This window comes from Nanorana parkeri, unplaced genomic scaffold, assembly GCF_000935625.1.
Source record: "Nanorana parkeri isolate BGI_ZX_2015 unplaced genomic scaffold, ASM93562v1 scaffold16, whole genome shotgun sequence".
NCBI classification, from domain to species: domain Eukaryota; kingdom Metazoa; phylum Chordata; class Amphibia; order Anura; family Dicroglossidae; genus Nanorana; species Nanorana parkeri.
In genome coordinates this window covers 2,063,906-2,087,793 of record NW_017306284.1, presented here as the reverse complement: position 1 = coordinate 2,087,793, position 23,888 = coordinate 2,063,906, and the positions used below count along the sequence as shown (strand labels likewise).

Below are 23,888 nucleotides of genomic sequence, written 5' to 3'. Positions count from 1 at the left end.
CCCCCCCCCCCCCCCCTTTTGTTTTAGTGATCTATTCAGGTACTACAGAACGTTCAACATATACTACTATCATTCCAATACTTACTTCAGTTTCCTTGAAGCTTTCATTGTACGTGCTGTCTGGAGTACTCCGCTGATCGTCTTTGAGGTAGTCTGTATGTTGGCTGATGTGTCCTCCGTAATGACTCTGCTCAAAAATCACACTCCTGGGTTCCTCATTGTCTCCTCTGTAAGGCATGGAGGGTGACATAAATACTGGTGTGAACTCCTCTGCTTTTACCACGGCGCCAGAGGAAGTGGGGGCAGTGGGACTGTTTGATAAGTTGCTGTTATACTGTTCTCTTTTGGAAGGCTCTACAGTCTCTGTGTTCAGGGAAAGGTTCACCGGAAGTGTCTTCAGAACTTGCACCCTGTTCTCTCCAGTGCTCAGGTTACCTGAAGATTCAGAATTCTGAATGCCATTCCTGGAAATACCATAATGAAAATAAAAATATATACTGTATATATAAAAATCTGAAAGTCACAATAAAAATTATTTCCATGTAAATTCTACAATAATAGTTGAAATGTGCACTTACTGAACTGCTCTAAAGTATCTTTTTAGAGAGGAACTTTACCCATATCTTCAAAATAACAACAAAGACACTTTTAGAAATGTTTAGTAATGACAATCTACAAACAGATACGTCTAGATAATTGCCGGCTTTTTATTCTTTGCATATTTTACTTTTATTTTCCTCCCTATTCTTCTCACAGTGGCCATTTTCACTAAGAGCAGATGAATTCATCTCCCTTTGCTTCCTGGATCTCTGACACATGTGAATAGGAGATGTGACTAGGACAAATGCCTTTCCCTGAGATTTCATGAGATTACAGATGAGATTTCCCAGCAATGCTCTGCTGATGTAACCTTCTCAGAATGCAATGCTTGGGCACATTACATCACTTTTGCCAAAGAGCCAGGAAGTAGAAAACAAGAAATTGCAAGTAAAATCAATATATGTTTGTTCAACTCATGAATGTAAAATGATGTCACATGAGCAGCCAAGCTGTTTTCCGGTGTGGTTTTCTAGCCAAAGGGGATAAAGGACCACGTAAATACGACCAATTATCCAATAGCAGTACAGCTTTAAATGCGATCTAATCCACACAAGGGTATATATCATTATTTGTTCCAGTAGCATCACATGCAGCATGCCAGATATCACAATACAGTCTCTTATCTTGGAGTAGCAGAAAGCCTTCAGTTGTTTTATGATTCCCCTTATCATTAGTAAAGAACGATAGGAAGACATTAACAGACAATTATCATATCCGTTGTAAAGTCACATTTCATCATTTTGGTTCTAACAAGTGAAATTATTTCATGCTCACTCTGGCCACTGTTACTACCATATAAGCCAAGATATATCTGAAACTGAATTCAGTTTAAATGGCGATGAGATTTTCATTCATATGGGTTATACATGCACGGCATCACAAGATGTGTCATCTTTAACCGGAAACGAGGCGCAAAGAAAAATCAGATATTTTATCAACTGTGGCCAAAAAGGAATGACCCTTTTATATGAGGACAGATGGGGCCATGAGTTCAAACCCCATCTACATTATCCTATATATCAAGTATCTGTAATAGGGCACTCCGAGTTCTTTTAAGGAGACAGAGTAAAGTTAAATTATTTCTAAAGCAAATTATTTATTTGCTGACTGACATTTTGGTGGGCACAGCCGACCTTTATAAGGGCAGCGGGCACAGTGATAATTCTGAACATAAATAGCAAATTACTCCTTATCTCACATCCCCTTTTTCTTCTCCTGCAGATATTTAATTTCTCATTCACTTATGTGCTGAATTATATGTGCTATTGTTAGCAGGGCCGTCCCTAAAATGAGACAGCCTAAGGTGGTTGCCTCAGGTGGCATCTCATTGGGTCATGTAGGGGGGTTGCAGGTGTGCCTGCTGTTCCCTTTCCGGCCAGGGCGTCCCAGGTTGCTAAGAGCTCTTAGCAACCTGAGACACTCTGGCCAGCATCCAGCCCAGCTTACTGACATCACAGGTTGGCAGGAGCCGAGCAGGAAGGTCTGGCTGGGACGCCAGACAGAGGCAGAGCCAGAGGTACATCAGCACCCCCCAAGGTAATATGTATCAACGCCACCACCACCCGACTAGCCCTGCCTCCCCACCCCTGACGTGCACCAGAAGCACCCTCCCGGTAATGTGCACTGCCACCAACACCCACTCTGCAGTCCCCCTTTTTGGAACATGCAGGGCCAGCACCCAATAACAACCCTCCACTCCCGGCTCAGGTGGTGAAAAGTGTAGGGACACCCCTGATTGTTAGATTTACCTCGGGTTATGTATAGAAAGTATAACCCAGAAGGTTATAGGGTATAAGGGACCATTCTCACTCATGCATTGAAGTACTGCACCCTGCACGCTATAGTGTGTGCTGGTGCCATACATTTCCAAGAGCACAGCAACACATTAAAGGAATGCACCCTCAATGCACCTGCATTGCGATGCGCCACTGTCATGTTTTGTGGTGGGCTCAGTTGTAAGAAAAAGGGGCATTTTCAAATTTTAAATAAGGAAACATAAAAAAATTGAAGAGTGATGGCAGAAAACAACCAAGTGATCCACCAAGTCCACCACTTTTTTTTATTTCTCCCTTTTCCTTCTTTCCTCAAGACCTTTCACCATTTTTGTTTCCCATTTCTGGACTTCATTTATATTGGTAAATGAGGTCTCCAGAAACGGACACAGTGTTCTAAATTAGGTCTATCTAATGCTGGCCATAAACTAGTTGACCCTCGGCCAAGTCAGCAGGAATTGACCAGTGTGTGGCCCCATAAGAACCCCAATCCTCCGTTCTACAAAAGTCGATTTTTCAATCAACTTCTGTCAAGGGTCCAAAAAATCTTGGTCGAATAGTGACTGCAGTCACTGCTTAAAAGAAAACTATGGGGTAACCTTTTTATCCCATAATTCTCTTTAGGATCATGGGAGGACATATACTAACCTCCTCCCGTGACCCAAAGCTCAGTATATAGCGAGCAGCCGCAGCCGGGACAGATCCCAACAATAGTGTTGAGATCCTCCTAACTGGCTGATTGACAGCAGGCTCTGCCTATCTAGAGACAGAGCCATCTGTGCCTGCCCCCTCCACCATTATTATTATTTATTGGCTTATTTAGAGGAATCCAGACCTCCTTCCTTCTGCTGGTGATTGATGCACCCCAGAATTCTGTTTGCTTCCCATACTACCAGGCCACACTGTTTGCCCATTTTGCAATCATCTGAAAAAGCACCCCAAATCTTTTTCCTCTAGCAGATTATTCTTTTTCCCTATATGCATTATTTTGCATTTGGAAACATTTACTTGCAGTTTTCACTGCTTTGACCAATCCCCCAGCAAAACTAAATCATGATCCATGTTAAAAACACTTCATTTCAACCCTTTTGCACACTTACTATTCACTGTGTTGGGAAAAACAAAGTGCATGTTCAATTATAGAATTATGGTGGTGAGTTGGCAGACCATTCAAATTGGGGGGCCCGCTGGCTCTGGGTACCGATCCGGCGCTGGGACTGTGCTGGGCCCCCTACAGGCCCGAGGCCCTGGTGCACCTGCACCGGCGGTAGTTCCACCACTGAACATGTCCATGAATGCACTGCAATTGATTGGATAAATCTGAATGGTCATTAAAGAAACCAAAACTTCTCTAAAAAGCATAACTGAAAGTAAAATAAAAAATACTTCTTGTACTTCACTTTACCTTTTCTCCTGCTCGTCATGAACATGTTCATTTATCTTATTTAGAGGCAATGACCTTTTATCTCTTGGCACCTGAAAACAGGATGAGATTGGAGGATAATTATTTATTGTCATTTATTTGCACTTTTGCAGCTAAATTGTGATAATTCCTATTTTATATTTGTTACATGTCCCCATTCACATAGTATTAGCTAAAAAGATATTTAAAAAATGCTTCTTGAGGTTTAAATTGCTTTTTCTTGGGTTAGGGTTTCTACTTGGCTTCTTAGGGTTAAAACTTCTACTTGCTTCTCCTTCTTTTGTAATGTTAGGAGGGGCAGTGAGGAGTGAAAGGATTATAGCCCTGGCTTCTGCATTCAAATATTAATGAAGTTAATGGGAACCACACAATCCTCAAATTACAGTTAAGTCTTTCTATAAGGACAGATCACTGTGCAGGGGCTGAGAAAAACCTGGAATCAGCCATGTTGCCTGCTGCAACAAAACATCTAAACAGTAAGGAATATTTAAAAAATATATATTTTTCAGCATACTCTGTGAATGCAAACAGATACCATATCGAGGGGTTTTCTCAAATTAGACTGCAAAAGTGTAAATACACTTTAAGAATGTACATATGGAATCATGTCAGTATAAACCCAGCAATGCAGATGTACATGCATTTTACCTTATAATAATCATATAGAAGGCCAAGAGCAGCAGCACTGTCTTCATCTCCATTTATGCTCATCATCGCCTTTGTGGCAGCTGTCAAAGGATTTTCCAGATACGTCTTCCAGGCCTCATCCTCACTCGTGTACGGTCGTCGGGGATTAAAAGCTGCTTCATTGGACACCAAGACCACAAGCCTTTTACTAAATTAAGGAAAACAATATTTGTTGACTCCCACATTAGATTACAGTCACACAAAGGTAAGGCAAAATATTTTATAATCATTCTTTTATATACATGTAAAAGAGAGTAACATGATTTAAATAACATTATCAATGTGTGTTAATGTTTTAAAAACTCTTTCTTATTACTTATGCAGGCTTTGCTTCGTGCTATGCATTGCTACACAAAGGGTGTGCTTTACTGCTTTTTGAGTACCTATGAGTTGACCAATGCATTAAAAACAATGCACTCCCTGTGTGGCTGATTGTATATTAATAGTTGTAAAGCACATAGGCTGAATGAGGCTGAGAGCTTCCTGTAGTAGTTATTACACGAATCCCTATATTTAATGCAATAACAAAACATGGAAGCATTGAAAATGTGAAATTCACATAAAAAATAAGTAAATATTGCAATAATAACATTAAATATGTGATCACTAAGCATATATTATACTTTCTCGTTAGCTATGACTTTTGCAAAGCATAACATGTGATAAAGAGAAACTGTACTGTGGAAGCTGTGACCAAAAAAAGCATGAAGAGCAAAAGACTAGTCACCAGTATTGCCTTGAGCGGATATTTGATTCATTATTGACTAAGTTTGTTAGTCATACATAGTACGATTACATGTGGTTTGGGATAGATGATTGTACCTGGATGCAGGATAGCTATGTCCTGGGACAATCAGCTACCATGAGCCCCGTGTAATCATACAATGTATGATTACATGCAGAGTAATGGCTGCTGTCACCGCTATCATTAACTTGGATGGGTACAGCGGCTGCATCTGGGAACACCTGGGACTCCTGCCGCAAGCACCCATATGTTCTTGCCAGGGAATCCCAGAAAGTAGCAAAGTCCCCATGTGAGTGGGGCCTTATCATGTTCTGTTCCAAGCTGTGTCTCGGTAGGGAGGCATTTATCTTTGTAGAGGAGCAAGGACTTTGCTTCCTCATGGCAGAGCTGCCCTCCTGATGACTGGTGGGGTAATGATCAACAAGCAGTAGTAGAGGTGAAGGAAGCACAAATCCACATAATGAATTAGGCAGAAGCAGGGAGATTATTGCACTATAGGTCATCAGGTGCATCTTTTTCTCCAGGAAGGAGAACAGTAAACTGCACAGTAGTGGCACCATCACATCTCCTGAGACTAGCAATCAGAAGCACAGTTCCTTAGAAGATTTCACATTGAAGATATACAGCTATTAGGCCACAGAAACAGAAGTGCCTAGGCAAAGTCAATGTCAGGAAGAGCACTGTGTTTTTTTATAAAGAATTAAAGGCAAAACATTTCTGAAAGTTCTTCTTAGGCACAATTATCATTTTTATCTGTTCCCTATAATATAACAAATCTTCAAATTTTGAGTTCTGGTCCTCTTTGACAGAAGCTGCACTGATGTGTATTGACATCTTTCATACTGGGTGCTCTGCGTTGGCCTTTGGAAGAACGTCATTAACTTGTGTGGCAAAATGCAGTTCAACACACTCAAAATGCAACATGCAAGACTTATTTCCAACACAATGAAACCCCAGCATTACTCAAGCATTTGTCTTCTGTGGAAAATATAGCAAAAATGCATACAAAGTATATGTTGTAATAGTGAACTGGTAGTACAATTGAATTAACCAGAAAGTAATGTTCAAAGCAGTGAAAACATACATATAGTATGATCCTTCTTTCACATATTTTTCAGTTTTGGAATCCCATTTAAACATAACATATTAGCGCACCTTTGCAGAATGTGCCATGAAGTCATAGTTGGCACCATGCCTGAACAAGTGCACAAAGCTCTGGCATGTACCATACATTTGCAATAATGTAGATGGGGGTAGGAGAGTAGATGTGGTTATATGTATCAAGGTGACGGCTTAGACTTCCACTGTTTATTGAGGAATGTTCTGCTATGTATCTTCGGAGATATTCATCTATAGGAAAAGAACTGCTCTGTGTGAAAATTCTGTGTTAATGGAAACTGTGTTTTGTTATACCCAATGCATCTCTAATAGTTCTGGGATTCGAGATCTCCCAGATGGTTTGTCTTCAAAGATGAAGACAGAAAAACTCCACCGACAGATATTAATAGATCTATTAAATACTTCACTGACTCTTTTATTGAGTGAGGATGAGCAGAGTCAGTCACTGTGAAGCATAGCATAATATATTACAAATAAACATATACTATATATATCTTCACAGAATACAGTACCTGACTTAGAGAGCATTACTGTCTAACCCAATGCCCCAACCGTATTAATCAAGGGCCAGTTTAATTAGAAGTCAATAACCCTTTCATGCCCGTAGGTATTTTGTGCCTTTTTGTGTGTTGTAAAGTAGCCATGGCTCCAAGCTCATTCCTGTGATGGACTACAATCTCACATTTAGTTTACTGATATATTTTGAGACTGTAGTCCATCACGGGAGCAAGATTGGAGTCATGGCTACTTTACAACACACACAGGGACCATGGGGAACAAAAGTAGCCACCCTCCAGAAGGGAGAACAGTGTTAGCACCAATTCAGAGATGACTTGAGGATCTACAGCCGAGTGATACACAGATAATAAAATTAAATACTTAGGGTACTTCAATGCATTTTTGAGATTTAACTCCTGGGTTTAGTGTGACTTTTTACCCTATCTAAAGCAAAAACCTTTTTTGGATTTGGATAGATTGGTGAGGGGTTAGAACCCATGGCAGGCCATTATAGCTGTCTGTGTCCTGCTAGGCAGACTCTCTCTCTCTTTGTTTCCTGGAAACCATTGTCACCGGGACTGAAAGCAAGGTATAATACATTTTAAGTTGTCAACAGGACAGGAATAATCTTCAAGTCTGGACACTCGTTCCAGTGATAACTAAGAGTACATATACTCCTCTTTAGTAAGATTTCCTCTTACTTCCTGTTGTGTCTACACAAGGACAGGAAGTAATGGGAAATTTCCCAAATGGGGCACAGTTAAAAAAAATAATTGGGTTTGCCGATTCTCTGCTCTATCCAAAATTAAAAAAAAAAAAAGTTTTGGCTTATGATTCATGAATGATTGTGACTAAGGTAGTGGAACGGGACTGCTCAAAAGAAATCCATATTGCCGGTGTCTTGGAAGAAAACAATAGTGATCAGGTGGGATAAATCTAACCAGGCCAATTGGCTCTGAGGATGAGGCTTTATACAGTATGGTTGGATAGAAATATACAATATAAATGTTTCCAAATCCAACCATAAGTGGCTGAATTGAGCAACCTTCTTTGCCATCAGTAGGCAACCTTTAGATTTGAAGCTCCTGAAAAGCTGGGAGACAACAAACTATGGACCATATCACACTAGTGATCCTGTCACTGATGGCAAATCACCAATAACAGGATCCCTAAAGAGAGCACTTACCTGCTCCAAAGAACTTTGCTGGCTAAAACACTGCAGAATCTCGCTCACCAGCAAGGAAGCAATGATAGATCGCCACCTTGTTGGTTTGGCCAGGGAGGGAGTGAATGAATGCTTGTGACTAAGGTAGAGGAAGGGGGAGTGTGCTACAGAAATCCATAGCACTGGTGTCTCTTGGAGCAAAACGATAATGATTAGGTGGGATAAATCCAACCAGGCCAATTGGCTCCCAAACTGAGGCTTGGGCAATAGATGTCTGATATGGTTGGGTAGAAATAAACAATTGCCAATGACTGAATTGGGCAACTTTCTTTATCATCAGTAGGCAACCTTCAGACTTGAAGCTCCTTAAAAGTTGCAGGACAGCAAACTATAGACCATATCACACTTGTGAGCCTTCACTGACGACAAATCTCCAAGATCAGAATCGCTACAGAGAGCACTTACCTGATCCTATGGTGCTACACCCTTGCTGGCCAAAACACTGCTGATTCTCACTCACCAGTGAGGAAGCAGTGACAGATTAACACCTGTTGTTGCTTTGGCCAGAGAGGGAGTGATGTCATAGGAGCAGGTGACTTTTCTCGCTGCTCTCTTTACATGCCCATCACTTTCAAGTCATCACAGGGTTGATAATCTGACCTGGCCCTATGTCTTTCGATTCCCTGGCACATGACCTTTCACCTTCGCTTTACTTGCGTATGGCTTATGTTGGGTATTGAGGTATCAGATGTGCTCACAAAGACAGTGCTATAACCTCTTCGATGGAAGAAAGTAACAATAAATGTTCATGCTTTGAAAGCTATGTCCTGGGGGTTGAAGCTGCCCAGAAAAAGAAACTCACTATGTAAGACAATACATTTTCTTTCCATCCACAACATTTCTCTTTTGTATCTAGAAGAAACTAGAAGGAATATTTTGAGTGAAGCGTGACTACTCCCATACCCAGGGAAGGGGAAAGCTTGATGATAATGAAGCTTACGGCAGATTTAATTTTATTCATGATTAAAATAATACATCTCGCTATTTGACCCGAGGGGCCGATTTTGCATAAAAATAATGGGCTGTGAGAAGGATCAATCTACCGTCACTGAATAATCTTTTTTTTAAACTTTTTATATATTTGATGTTATAATACAGAAATTCAGAAGAATATCCATTTCATACATATGCAGCAAATAGTTTTGTTATGTATAGAATATATTTGAATATGAAGAGTTTATTATACGTAATATTGTGAATTTATAGCAACAGCTTTTTAACTTTGTGGTCGGTTATAGTTTTTCATTTTGTATGCAAATAGTAGTTGCTATAGATACTCCTTTTTGAGCTTATTCCATTAAATAATGCAAAGTACAATTGCTTTGTCCAAAGTGCTGCAAGCCACTGCGGCCAATTGGATTTCAGATCTCAGCTAGCATCAGTGCAGTGTACCGTCTCATTGGTCCCAAAGCCCTACTGCATGGCTTTTGTACATTGCACTGATGATGGACAAGAAGCCTGAAACAGCTGCATGCATTTTGGAATAATGGGCTCTAGAATAATAGTCTGTATCTGTGCTGTTAACATCAGTTTGGGATGCTCACATGCAAAATGGAAACACCTTTGCCACCCCACCAGTTATGTGGACCATAAAATAATAAAGTGTATCTAAACGCAGAAACAAAAATTTAATATGACAGCTTTCCATCTTTTAGATTAGGCCACAATAGTTTTCTTTATTTCAAGCTAAGAATATTTTCAGCAAGTACAGAAAATACCTGTTGATCTTGCCAGAAATGCTGTATGGTTGTCACTTCCAGTGAGCAAAAAAATTATTTTTCTCTTTTGTAAACTACTAGCCATACCAATGCAATGGAGATGTACAAAGGCAAACATGTGCGACAAAGCCTATATGACAACTATAGCTCCTTCCATAGATGGAGAAATGTTGACACGAAGGGACAGTATATTGTGATTATTATTATTATTGTTATTATTATTATTAATAATAAATACAGGATTTATATAGCTCCAAAAGTTTGGATAGTGCTTTACAAAATAATTGTAGTTACCATACAATTCAAGACAAGAGAGTTAGAATGGCCCTGCTCATAAGATGGAAATATGGTATTCGCAGGATTACCAAGTGAAAATAAAAGCAAAAAAGACTGAAAAGTAAAACTAATGCAGCCACCATATATAAAGCCTGGTAAGCTGCAAAAGATTAATTTTTGGTTTGGAAGACCCATTCAGTCCAGCGACTCCTTAGGGGGTAATCGCTATATTTCTCAATAGCGACAAATTATATAAATTCACTTTATGTGCAATTCTTATTCTTTGCAAAATCAGACATTACCTTTTAAAAGTAGCAGTGACATCATTACTGTACTGTACATAGCCTGTGCAGAGAGCAGAGCTGTGGGAGGGACCCAGCAGGCCCCACGCACTACAGGCTGCCTGAAGAAAGCAACAGGAGGGGCGGATCTGACCTGTCACCCTGCACAAGGAGGGAGAGCAGCAGTGACCGGACTTTATTACAGGAAGTTCCTGCACAGAGGCAAAGTATGGAAGAAACAAACAAAGCACACAAAGATTCTATACACATAGAAATCTTACACATTCTATACATATAAAAATACACACAGCTCTCATATTTGCTTCTCCCAGACTCCAACTGTACATACACGAGCACTTTTTTTAACCACTTCTTTTCCTTGATATTGGCTTTCCAAAATGACATATACAGTAATTCAGAGTATGGAAGAAAGAGGTAGTGTATGACAATCCTTAGTACATTTCTTATAAAGGTCTATATGCGTTCCTCCCAACTTTGTGACATGAGAAACATTGACACCTTCCAGCACAATGTATTTAGACAATGGACACACTTCCATTCCACTGCCATTCCCCCAGTTATGGGGAGAGGGTAATTAGGAGTTTATATCACAAAAATTATTGGTTAAAACCCAGAATTGTTCTTTTTTTCATTATTACTTTTCCTTTATACTGCATTTTCGAAATAGCACACAAGACAACTAAGAGATAAGATGAAGGTTTTAGTGCAGGATAACAGTTTTGGTGGTAAATTAGAACCTGTTCATAGAAATCTGTACATCAGACCAAAATGAGGGACAATGGAGGAGGAAAGAGGGACAGAGGGATTTGGTTCCTAAAGAGGGACAGTTTGGAGGTATGCCTATATGTCAGACAAAAAGTGCCAACAGAGAAGGAAAGAGGGACAGAAGAATTTGGTTCCAAGTGAGGGACAGTTGGGAGGTATGTCTATATGTCAGACCAAAAAAGTGCCAATGGAGGAGGAAAGAGGGACAGAGGGATTTTGGTTTCAAGTTAGGGACAGTTTGGAGGAGTGTCTATAAGTCAGACCAAAAAAGTGCCAATGGAGGAGGAAAGAGGTACAGCGGAATTTGGTTCCTAAAGAGGGACAGTTGGGAGGAGTATCTATACATCATACCAAAAAGTGCCAACAGAGGAGGAAAGAGGGGCAAAGGGATATGGTTCCAAATGGGGAGGAAAGAGGGACAGTTGGAGCCATCGAGTTGACCCAGAGTCCTTTAAGAAGGCTCTTGTGTGCGAAAAAAATCTCAGATGCTGCATGAAGGCTGGATGCGCTTTCGTCCGTGTATCACATGGCTTTAAAGTAATGATATTCTGGCATCTGGCAGGAATTTAGTCTCAGGTAATATGTCATCATCTAATATTGTTTAACAGTGGACAAACACAGATAATTATTTCCGAATAGGCAAATGTTTTCTTTTTCCAGCCCAGGAGACCAGCCTCTGTGTGGCACACATGGTGCCAAGTTCTGTTTAGCTGAAACAATTAAGTAAACTCACATCAAAGAGTAGATAATGTTTAGATAAGGCTGGGGAGGTAGATAACATGCAGGGTAGTCTATTCATTATAAACTGGATGGACGGTGTGCGGTTTTCAGAGCAGCCAAGCTGTGAAGCGATCGGCCCGGAGGAGGAAGACGCACGTGGCAGCTGCCAGATTGCTCCATCACAGGTTTCATCATCTACACCCTCTTTCAATGAGATTGAAGCAACAGCTGATACCCTGTGTTAATAGAGGTGTGGAGGCTGCCATTGCCGAATATGATAAAAAAGAAGTTGTGTATTTAAAGGTAAAGTCCACGTTTAAAAATAAATAAATGCACCCTTATTCATAAAAGAAAAACATGTGCAATTATTATTTTTTTGCTTTGGAACAAGTAAGGCATTGCAACCACAATTATTATTAGATCACGGGTGCATTTATCTGGCTCCTGCAGACTCTTCTTTCCAGCTCCTGTCCATACCAAGGTGCGCACTTTCACCTAAAGGAAGGGAGGAATGAATGGACAACAAGTGTGGTGATGTCAACGCATTTGTATTCCATTGAGAAGTACAAGTCCATCTTCCACAGTGACTATTGGGACTTGTAGATTCTGCATTCACAAATTCTGTCAAACGGCTGTATGAGCGGAGTCATGCCATTATTACTGACAGCGCTTTCATTAAACTACCTGTAATTCAGTTAGGATTTGCATTCATTGTAACTAAAGATATGTTTGAAGGGACTTTGACATTTCCATATTTTATTGGCTATATTTCATATACAAACTTGTAGATTCTCCCTCTTGTAGCTCTCTGTATCTCAGGCACTGCAAAGAAAAGCCATGCAGATCAGAGTGGCAGAATAAGACTAGCCATACACTATGGGGCTGATTTATGACACTTCAGCACAACCATACACTGGGTGAATGCTATTCGCATGGCATTCCCGCCAGTAGATGGAGCTGAGGAGTATTTGCCCAGTAATAATATTCAGAGATAGTAACAGTATCTACTCTGTAATGTGAGTTTACTTAATTGTTTCAGCTAAACAGAACTTGGCATCATGTGTGCCACACAGAGGCTGGTCTCCTGGGCTGAAAAAAATGTTTTTTGCTTATTCGGAAATAATGATCTGTGTTTGTCCATTGTTAAAAAAACATTAGATGCCAAAATTGTATCACTTTGAGGAGCATGCTTGCTGGCTCCATCTAAGGACGGTAATGCCATTCGAATGCTGTGGGCTGAACGAGAAAAAAATCTCAACACGCTGTTAGTGTAGATGGGGAATCCCTGCTGGGCTATTGTATTTTAACAGCAGCAGGTGTGCCACTGTCAAAGTATATTAACAGTGACTTCAGCTGCGGAGGGCATCCCAATGGGGCCACATACTGGTTAAATTTTGGGACAAAGTTCAACTAGTGTATGGCAAGCATGATAAGGAACTTCATTTTAACCACGTGACTGTCATTTTCAGATTTCTGTGCCGGAAATAAATGTCACTTTTCTGAAAAAAAAAGGATTCTTAGCCTAATATGTTTGCTTTGTGAATTGAGCTGATTGTATTGTTTTAGTTATAGACTAGAATGGAGAGATAGAAACAGTGACCCAATGGGCTTCCTTTTAACACAGGGAACATTCCGTGCCAGCGGGACGATGTACTTTTTTTATCCCGGGGACCGTAAGAACTGTCCCTCGATGAAACCAATTCCCACTGGCTCTGTTTTCATATGCAAATGTCCCTTTCTTAGATCTGATACACTGACCTGTGTGCATAGCTTCTGTTAGTTTGAACTAACAGGAACTTTAGCTCATATAGTAATGGTGGCCATACATGGCTCAATTTTCTTTCATATCTCATACAGCCCTACGAATTGACTGAGAAAAATTCAATTGATTGCCCCACCCACTGGCGGCATCTCTGCTTCTGACTATTGTATTCAAACAGCTGCGACTGCCTCTGAAAATACGCATGCACTGTTCATTCAATAATCTTCACACTCTAATATTTCGTATATCTAATAAGTCACACTCTAATATTTCATTGGACCGTCTTTAGCTTTGATTACGGCACGCATAGTTTTAATAAGCTTATGCAATGTCATAAAATTTATTTTTATCGAGAGTTACATTCATTTTTCACCAAGATCTTGTAGTGATGATGGGAGAGTCGGACCTCTGCGTAAAGTCTTATCCAGCACATCCCAAAGATTCTCAATGGGGTTACAATGATGTCTCATGCTCCCTGAATCACTCTTTGACAATCCGAGCCTAATGAATCCTGGCATTGTCATCTTGGATTATACCCATTGTGCCATCAGGGAAGAAAAATATCCATTGATGGAAAAACCTTGTCATTCAGTATATCCAGGGTGGCAGCTGACCTCATTTTGTGGGGACATAATGTTGCTAAACCTAGACCTGACCAACTGAAGCCACCCCAGATCTTACCCAATAAAAGGCTCTGACATACTGTATATGCTTAGATAAATCCAGATGGTGACTTTTTTTTGGGGCCAGGCAATGCATTTTAAGAGTGAAGAATCAGATTCTAACAAATGTACATTCCTGATTGGTTCTCTTATTGAAAATGCATTATAGCTTTCCTTTTCGAGTCCAAGAAATATTTTGCGATACTTTATCATGTATTGCTTGCATTCCAGAGCTGTTAACACTGAAATACTCCAAAATCAAACATTTCCCAACTGAATAAATACACTGGAAGTCATTCAACTCCATGCGGGTCACATTCTGTTGGTGCTTCATTTATCACATTGTCCAGAAGTACACAGTGAGGAAAGACGATATATTTTACTACTGCGTGTTACACAAGTCAGGATTTTTTTGGTGGCTTTGTAAACATCAAGTGATTAAACCTTATTATGTCTATTCAGTGAGTAATCATTCTGGGAATTGTTTTCTTTGACTTCCAACTCCAGTCATAATTCTTTTTAAGTTTTGGATAAGTGGGGGAAGGATTAGAACCTCAGGTTGTCCCCCCTCAAGAGATTTCTTCTTGTTTGCTGTCCTGGTAGGACCCCGTGTATACAGCTAGATGTAAAAACTTGGCAGAAGTTCAGAAGCTGATACCGTTATTTTGGTACCGAGTATGAGTACCAATATTTTTTTTCGTTACTCGCCAATACCAAATACCGAGTACCGGAAGTCCCATTCAGGAAGCTAGGTGGCGTGCGTGTAATGACTCGCCACCTGGCTTCCTGATTAGCCGGGAAGCCAGGCAGCATGTAAAGACTCGCCACCCAGCTTCCCGATTAACAAGGAAACCATCCCATGGTTGTGACGCATGGGGCCGGCTTCCTGGCCAATCATGGAAGCCGGGTGCCATGTAATGACGCTGCGCCCTGCTTCCTGATTGGCCGGGAAGCCGGCTCCATGCTCCCTCGTCATGAGATGACGAGGGAGCATGAAGCCGGCTTCCCGGCCAATCAGGAAGCTGGGCAGCGTGTAATGACATGCTGCTTGTCTTCCTGATACAGGAAGTATCGGGCTAGGAATCGGAGCATTTGGGTGAGTACCCAAATACTCGGTATCAGCACCGGTATCAGAACTAGTATCGGTGCATCCCTAATATTTAAACATTGCTGGTAATATTTATAGAGATGTATTTAGAGACTTGAAGCTGCATCTTCTATCTGTATGTTAGACTTATCATCATCCTTGTCAGATTGTCAGATTGTAACAAGTATGGTGACCCCAAGACTACATGCGCACAAATTCTCTGAAGTATTGCACAGGTCTCCATGCTCTTTCTCCTCGGTTATGGTAAATATTATAAGCCTATTGCAATCCACTGTACAGTATGCACAATAGAGCTTAGAGAGGGATAGGAAGAAACAGCACAAGGAGACAATCAGGCTGATAGGAGGAGAGAGCGGAGTGACAGGCATGTGAACTCATCAGTCTACTTCTCCTTTCACTGTCCAACCACAAAATGGGAGGAGACCTGTATGTGAAAGTGAAACTGCAGCAGTACAAGATCGGTTCCCCTCCCCTGCCAGTCAGGCCTGTGCTGCGTGAAAGAGCTGTGCAGACCTAAACAGCAGTTCATCTATAATTGCTCTATGGTTGGTTCCATCCACCATGCCCTCAGTCTCAACTAGCCTTCCAGTACCTGCTGGTGAAAAGCATCCACACACAACATGATACTGCCACCACCAAACTTCACCTTGGGGATGGTATTCTTAGCATGATAAGCAGAGTTTTTCAGCTCTTGCTTTCTTCTCATCACTCTTCCAGCCCAGGTCTCAGGAGCATTCAGGTTATAGTTGGGGATGGTGTTCTTAGCATGATAAGCAGTGATGTCTTTCTGCTGCACATGATAACTGGAGCTAAGGCCAAAAAGTTCAGTAATGGTCTCATCAGACCAAATAATGTTTCTTCGTATGTTTGTTGAGTCTCTCACATGCCTTTAAACAACTCCAAGTGGAATTCAATATGAGTTTTTCAGCTATGGCTTTCTTCTTCTCATCACTCTTCCATAAAGCCCAGGTATCAGGAGCATTCATGTTATAGCTGTCCCTTGGATGGTTCCCTCATCTCATTTGTTTTTTTGGTTGCCTCTGGCTAATACTCTCCTGACCCAGTTACTGAGTTTTGGTGACAGCCTTCTCTGGGTAGTCACTCTTCTGCCATTTCTTTTCTATTGGATTTAATAGTACTTAAAGTTTGGATTTTTAACAACCCAACCCTAATTGGTGCTTCTTCACACCATTATCTTGGACTTGTTTTTATAAAACTTTAGTCTTTACAATGTTTATTTAGATAAGTTTTCTGGGGACTTTCAGAAACAGGTGTATTTATTTTGTGATCGCGTGGCACTTTGTTTTCCGTTCATCTACACATGACGTCTAATGACAACATTGCAACTAAACTGTATGAAATGTACACCTTTTAAGGGTTTGCCTGCAGATAAAAAGGAATACACTATGTGTGAATTAGGTGAAGTTTGTACTTGTGATTCACACACCTCTGGAACAATGTACTAGAGTACTATGAATGAGCTTTATTCCATTAAGCCTACCTAAACACATTCCCTTACAGCAACTAGTGCCTGAGACATGTTAGAAAGATAGTCCTGTGCCATGTAGTAGAACTTCACTGCCAGTCTGATTTCTAGTGCATGGGTGAATGTGGAATATTCAATTTGACCTGCACTCAAAAACTGAAGATTTGCTGCTGCTAGTTTCATAAGATTTGTAGTGAGATTTGGTGATGTTACCACTGAGCTGCTCACTGTTCTCCTTGCTGGAGGAAAAGCTGTATGTGAGAAGCTGCAGAATCGCCCTACTTTTGCTTTATTAATTCTGTAGATCTTTGATCATCCACCTCTTCTGCTGCTTCTTGATCATTACTCCACCAGTCATCAGATCACTAGTCATCAGGGTGGCTTTAACACAAGGAAGCAAGAGCTCACTGCTGACCATAGGCTTAGCAGAGTAGTCATTCCCACAACTCCCAACTTTCTGAGATGAAAAAGAGGTACAAAGAGTACAAAGTATGCAAGCAAAGGAAACGCTTCAGCCCACCCCAAGTTATAAGGAATACAAAGAATTATTATGCAAAATATTATTAGTTGAGCCCAAGCAATTATTGAAGTATATACACATCAGACCAAAAAGATGGACATCTACTGTAAAAAGGGAAAGAGGGGCAAAGGGATTTGGTTTTAAAGGATGGACAGTCCCTCTAAATGAGAGACAGTTGGTACAGTTGGTGTCTGAACTTTTTGCACACTTTCCTCCTCCTCTACAGTGATTGACCAAAGTTACACCCATCTGACTATTTTTGGCTTACACCCATCCGACTATTTTCAAGCAATTTTCATCTCTTTTTGATGGGCACCTTAAGCTGGCTAAACACCTGTCAATTGATCAAAAAATTGACGCGATTCCTCCATCAACACAAACAGCGTGTTGATGGAGCAATCGCCTCTGTTCGCATTGTATTCTGACAAGTGCCACCGGCACCTGTCAGAATACCCGATCAGAGCGGGCCGCTCATTGGCTGCCTGCTCTGATTGCACAAAGATTTTCCAGTCGGCTCCTTCAATCAGCTGATCAAGGAATGCCTGCTGAAAGGAGACAAAAGGGAGACAACATGGAAAGGGAGACAACAGAGAGACAAATTTTGGCAGGTACATTAAAAACCAGCAAAAATTCGGTCAGTGTATGGGCACCTTTACAGGGAAGTCTTGAGAACTTTTGGCTTGGGAGGCAAACACAGCTAATTGTCACTTTCATGGTACCCACAAAGGTTGCTGCAGTGCCACTGCTAATCAGAAAGCCGGGCGGCGAGTCTTAACACGCAAAAAAAACAACTGTATTTGTTCTGCAATATACCCGTGTGCATGAGACCTTATGGTCCTCATACCACTTTTCCATGTGTTAAGATATTCCTGGGTTTAGATGCATTTAGACTGAATGAACCTAGGTGCTGCTAAATCTCTAGCTGTGCATTCAGCCATAGCAAAGCATTACATGCTTCCATGTGTTTTTACAAATGAGCTTCAAATGCACCTGGATGCAGGGGTCCTAATTACCATGTGCATGAGGCCTAGGGCACACGAAGCATAGAGGAGTAACTTGTTGTTGAGGAACGCTGAAGCTGGCTGTGGAAATAGAACTATACAAACAATCCAACCACTGAATTATTGCAGATCAGATCAGTGCATGACCTGTGCATATCTTAGCAGATACCCGCGAGTGAGTGTTATCTCAAGGACACAATAGGTATTGCTGAAGGGTTGTGAGGGCTCGGCAGTATTAGTTGAATGAGGACTACAGCATCAATGATAATAGACAATGGGGCCAGACATTTTTCGCTGACTGATTGTGTGTATTCAACTATTCAGGTCTTTCTGCAGCATTTGCCCGCTGTATCAGCGAGCACAAGCATTTGGAATTTGCACCCAAACCGTGTTTTGATGCTTGTAAGCATTTGAAATAATTGCAGATATTCCCTATGTGCTCTGCTTTTGGTAATATGTGTTTGGCTCTTATTAAAAGGGATAATTTGCAGATTTCTGTGCATACCCGCTAGCGCTGCCACCCGTCTGATTTTCACCCAGACAGTGCGGTTTTGGAGTCTTGTGTCCGGGTGTCCAGCCAGGGGGCACCCGGACCAGAAACACTCAGTGTCGACACTGGCACTTCAAATTTTCTGACAGATGCGGCTGCCAAGGTCCCCGGCAAGCGCAATCTCCGACAGCCTTTAACCTGGATCTTCCTCTTAGCTACAGGCAGCCTGTGTCTGTTTACAGGATGCAGCTCAGAGGATTTAATCCGGTTTTCAGGCAGATGCACCGCCCCAGATTGCAGCCGCCCCAGATTGCACTTGCCAGGGAACTCGGCAGCCACATCTGTAATTGTTCCTGCTCTGGCTCCCTTACACCACGCTGCCTGCGGACCCCTGGTGGGACACCATTGCCCAGGCAGGCCTGAGAGTTGCACAGCCCACCTGAGAGTCTCACAGCCCGCCTTAGAGCACGCACAGGCCACCAGCCTACCTGGAGACATCAGGGCGGCAACCCAGAACAACACAGAGTATGTAGCTTCATATTATTTTGTATTGCTATATAATGTATTGCTGGGATTTGTCGTCCTCTATAGACTGTCTCCTCTATATCCTCCAAAAAGAAAATTGCAGCGCACGGCGCCAGAGTGCTTGGGTTATACTTGAAGAAAAGGTGGCAACCCTAATACCCAGCACAATGAAAAAAAGATGGTAAGTAAGGGACTGGAGAAAATTCAGGATGCACTGAAAATGTAGGTGAAAGTGCAGCTCAGTGCACAGGCTCAGCATGCTGAGATGAATTGCGCATGCACGGGAGTTACGCCATCGGGGCCCCACCAATCAAGCAGTTAAGAGTCACAAACTGGAAGAAGACCACAATTTAGAAGCACCAGCGAGGGAAGAGCGCAGCACTGGAGGGGATCACATTGGCAGGTAAGTCTGACATAATGTGCTAACATGCTGTGCATACTAGCACAATATGGCAAAAAGCTCCAGAGACATCCCCCAAATGTATTTCGCTTTAAAGGAGAATAATAGGAAGAGTGAAATACACTGATCCTCATAATTAGAGCTGACGTGTGACACTGCAGCTGTCACACATCGGCTCCATTGATCGAGAACTGAGCGATCACATACCACAATGAGCAAATAAAGGGTATCACACAGGGCCCGCACACATCTGGTGGTGACCTGCACTGTGCCGCACCAGATCAATAGAGGTCACCACTAGGACACATTGAAAACAATTCTTTTTTATTTGTCCCATTCACACCACAATGTGTGATAAAACATGCAGTAGATCCCAGTGCACTGTGCTGCTGTGCAGAGACCTGAATGGCGTGTACACATAGTACACTACCAATAAAGTTTTTTTAAAGAAAAAATTGAAACAGTGACGGCTCTGGTAGTGTGTGATACAATGCAGCGTTTCAGCAGACGGGCTAGTGTGAATAGGCCCTCAAACTTCAAACTCCTAACTTTCTGCTTTATTTGATGGCTACCCCAGTAAATGCTTTAAACAGTCTGGCAAGCATGAACAAATTAAAAAGCGAGCAGGCTTGAACAACAAATAATCAAAACAAGTTTTACAGTATTATTCACGAAGGAGCCGAAGGATCCAGCCGTAGCTTCGGCTGATCCTTCGGCTCTCTTCAGCCGCCGGAAGCCCTTCGGTTCAGTCGAACTGAAGGGCTGCTGTACAGGCTATTCACAAAGTGACAGCCGCAGCGGAGCGAACGGCACACCAAATGACAGCTGGGTGGAGCCAGCCATGATCTCACAGCTGGCTTCACTCAGTTGTAATGACAGATCAGCATCCCCAAATGACCTGGGGACGCTGATCTATCGTTAAACAATAACAAATGGGTGGAGCCAGCCGGGACGTCACGGCCGGCTCCACCCAGTTGTTGTTCATTGGCCCGGGACCTGCTAGAAGACTCTAGCAGGTGGCGGCCAATAGGAAACAGTTGGGCGGAGCTAGCTGTCATTGCTAGCTCCGCCCAATTGCATGGGTTTTTTAATCATTTTTTTAAAATCTTTATTTTTTTACTTTTACTATTTGTTTACATTTTCTAAATATTTTTTTCAACCTTTTTTTTTTTTAAAGAACTCTTTTCATTGATTTTCTATTCTGCTCGGTACCACAAAGGTACTGAGCACAATAGCCGAGCAGAATGCCGAGCCAAATGCTATTCACTCACTGCCGTTCGGCCCCTATGAGAATAGGGGTGAACGGCAGCGATTGAGCTGCCAGAGCTTTAGCTCAGGCGATCCAGATGTTGGATCGGTTGAGTCGAAGTCCTTCTGCACTTAGGCTCAGTCGAACATGCAGAGCATGTTCGGCTGACCGAAGTGCAGCCGAAGCCAGCCAGTGTACGGCTGATTTCAGCGTATGTACAGCTGAAATCAGCTGTACTGAGCCGAAGTGAATAGCCGAACAGCGTTCGGCTCACTTCACTTCAGCTGGGTTAAGCCTGGGTAAGCCTCCAGTCACACTTGTATATCTGCATTTTCATGTGATTTTTAATGCACATTTTTCATGCAGTTTTCATGCGTTATACATTTTTATTTTGACCAATGCAGGTAAATAAAATATAGATTGCAAGAGGGTAGGGGCTTGTTGTCATGTGCTAAAATGCATGTTGCATTTTGAACACTCCCATCGAAGACTATGGGGATATAAACCAACCAAAAGATGCGCCTGCATCAATTCTTCAAGTCGCACAGAAGAGCCTTGCATAGGTATAACCAGGCCCCATAGAAAATAATAGGATTCCTTCTGTCATACATTGTCATATGACAGTGGAAGCGCTTCAAATCACGCATGTGTGAACGGGGTCTCAAAGTACCAATGTAGTACGGCATATAGGTGTGAACAGACCCTATAGAAAATAATGGAATTCCTTTTGTCGTGCATTGTTGTGTGAAGGCTGAAGTGCTTCAAATCATGTGTACACGGATCACAGTTTCCTCCTAATATGCTGTAGAAAGTCAGCATGATACAGTGCAAGTGGAGGGCATAGACACAATATTGGACAACATAAAAGCTACTTCCCTGTCACTAGAAATAAAATCCTAATTTTAAAACAATTTATGTCCCATTACACCAGAGCTGTACTTCAAAAATGTGGTTGTTTTAATAGAAGCCCATATGTCCTGTACATCTGCCCCACATAGATGTCTGCCATGTTTTTCCTGCTTGCTCCCAGTCAGTAAAGTCTGCCCCAAATGCATACATTCCCCCAGCATGCAGTCAGCAAATGCAGCCGCTATGGTAGCAAGTATGGACTTTCTTCAGATGCAGTATAGAACACACGTGAAGATGTGCAGTATGCTTACACATATCTAGACCATAAACTGTCACTATAATTGTGGCATGTCTGTGATTGCAGAGCATGTGGGAGTATTGTTAGTAATAACAAAGACAAACACTGATTAACAGTGAATATCATTTTTGGTAGCACTTGTTGCCCTGTAATACAGAGCAGTCATGTTGGTTTTAGGTTTCCCAGTGTCCTGATTAACTCCCACAATACAAAAACATGCTGGTAACTACACAGGTCTAAATGTACCATGAAGTGTACCCTGGCTGTCTAGCCAGACACTGTTGGCTGGTCACTGGTAGAGTAAATTTAGTTAGAAATCCTCTGATAAGCTGACACCAACCTCTTCCTCTGTACCTCCACAACCACCTTCCTTTCTCCATTAACATGCTTGCAGATCTATAGGCCGCTCTGCAGAAGACTTGCCTAGAGGGAGGGCAGAATGTGCTGCAGCCCTCTTAAACTGGTCATACACCAGTAGACATGTGAAACGTCATTTTTGAAACATTCGTACAATTTTCTAATAGTTAATAGGGACAAATTGCTGATCGTTTGCAACTGTAAAAAAACGAGGCAAGATAGAATTTTATTCTTGAACAAGCAAAATTCTACCAGTGAATGTGGGTTTCATCCAAGAAACTTCATTGATTCAAAAATTGAATGTTAAAACCAGATTATGTTTCAAGCGACATTCGTCAAGCCTTTGATGGCATTAATAATGTTCTGATGAGATTTTGTCATCTGAACATTTTTATGAAAGTCTTCCAGTTTATAGACAGCTTTAGGTCTCTGGGTGGCTCTAGCCTTTGCCATATAGTGAGGATGACTCTGGTGGAACTAGACTGTAAGCATTGGGACAGTTACATAGAATGTTAGTGTTATATAAAATATGTGTCTTTTACAAATACCCTACATGGAACTGCTTTGGAAACTCTTTAATGTTAGGATGTTTATGAAGAGAGTAGAAGACACCAACAACTATCTAGTGTAGTGAAGAAACATCCCAGTGATAATCTCAAGATGGATCAACTAGAAGTGGTGTCAGCAGGGCTAGGAGGCGACCATAGACATTAGATAATTTTCTCCTGTTCCAGCTTTTTTTTCGCTAATTTGAGTGTTGATCCATTCCCTGTAGAGTCCAAAAGCCACAAACAAGTGTTGTAGGGGAACAAAACAATCTGGCAGGTTAGCCAATTTTGCCCAATCACTGACACTTGGACTCTCTGCATGTAACTCCCATTGCTTTCTCCATTGCCCAAAACAGGAGCAAGGCTGGCCAAAAAAACAAACTTTATTCTACATGCATCTGTACAAAGCACAATTTCTTTGGTTCCACAGTATTTGAGCCTATTACTCCGGAAGAGAGTCATCTGTGCACCGAATGTGGATTGCAAGGACGCATGATAGGGGTGAGCTGTGTACTTCATGTTTTCAGTCTGGCCAAAAAAACATCTGGAGATATTGTGTGCATGTCTGGCCATTCTCCTTTCTCTATATCTAGCTTTAGGTATAGCGAGAGGAGAATGGCCAGTGTGACTACATAATGTAGTGAGACAACCACAGATTCTGACATAAGTATACAGATGTGCACGAACAGATATCTCTAGCCCCACCATTTAGCCAGGGGAACTATAGAAACTGCAAGGGAACATCCATATTGAATGATCAATTATACCCAATGCAGCCCCCCC

At 41.7% G+C, this 23,888-nt stretch overlaps 1 protein-coding gene across 1 annotated transcript in view; it reads right to left on the bottom strand.

Annotated features, from left to right (window-relative positions):
- The window catches only part of GRHL2 (grainyhead like transcription factor 2), a 68,899-nt gene that overhangs the window by 42,128 nt on the left and 2,883 nt on the right, over positions 1 to 23,888 (bottom strand). Inside the window, exons 2-4 of the mRNA XM_018559113.1 lie at positions 4,444 to 4,630; positions 3,778 to 3,848; positions 86 to 464 (exon numbers count right to left, since the gene is read on the bottom strand). Coding sequence (XP_018414615.1) covers positions 86 to 464; positions 3,778 to 3,848; positions 4,444 to 4,630 — 637 coding nt within the window. The remainder of the gene's footprint in view (positions 1 to 85; positions 465 to 3,777; positions 3,849 to 4,443; positions 4,631 to 23,888) is intronic.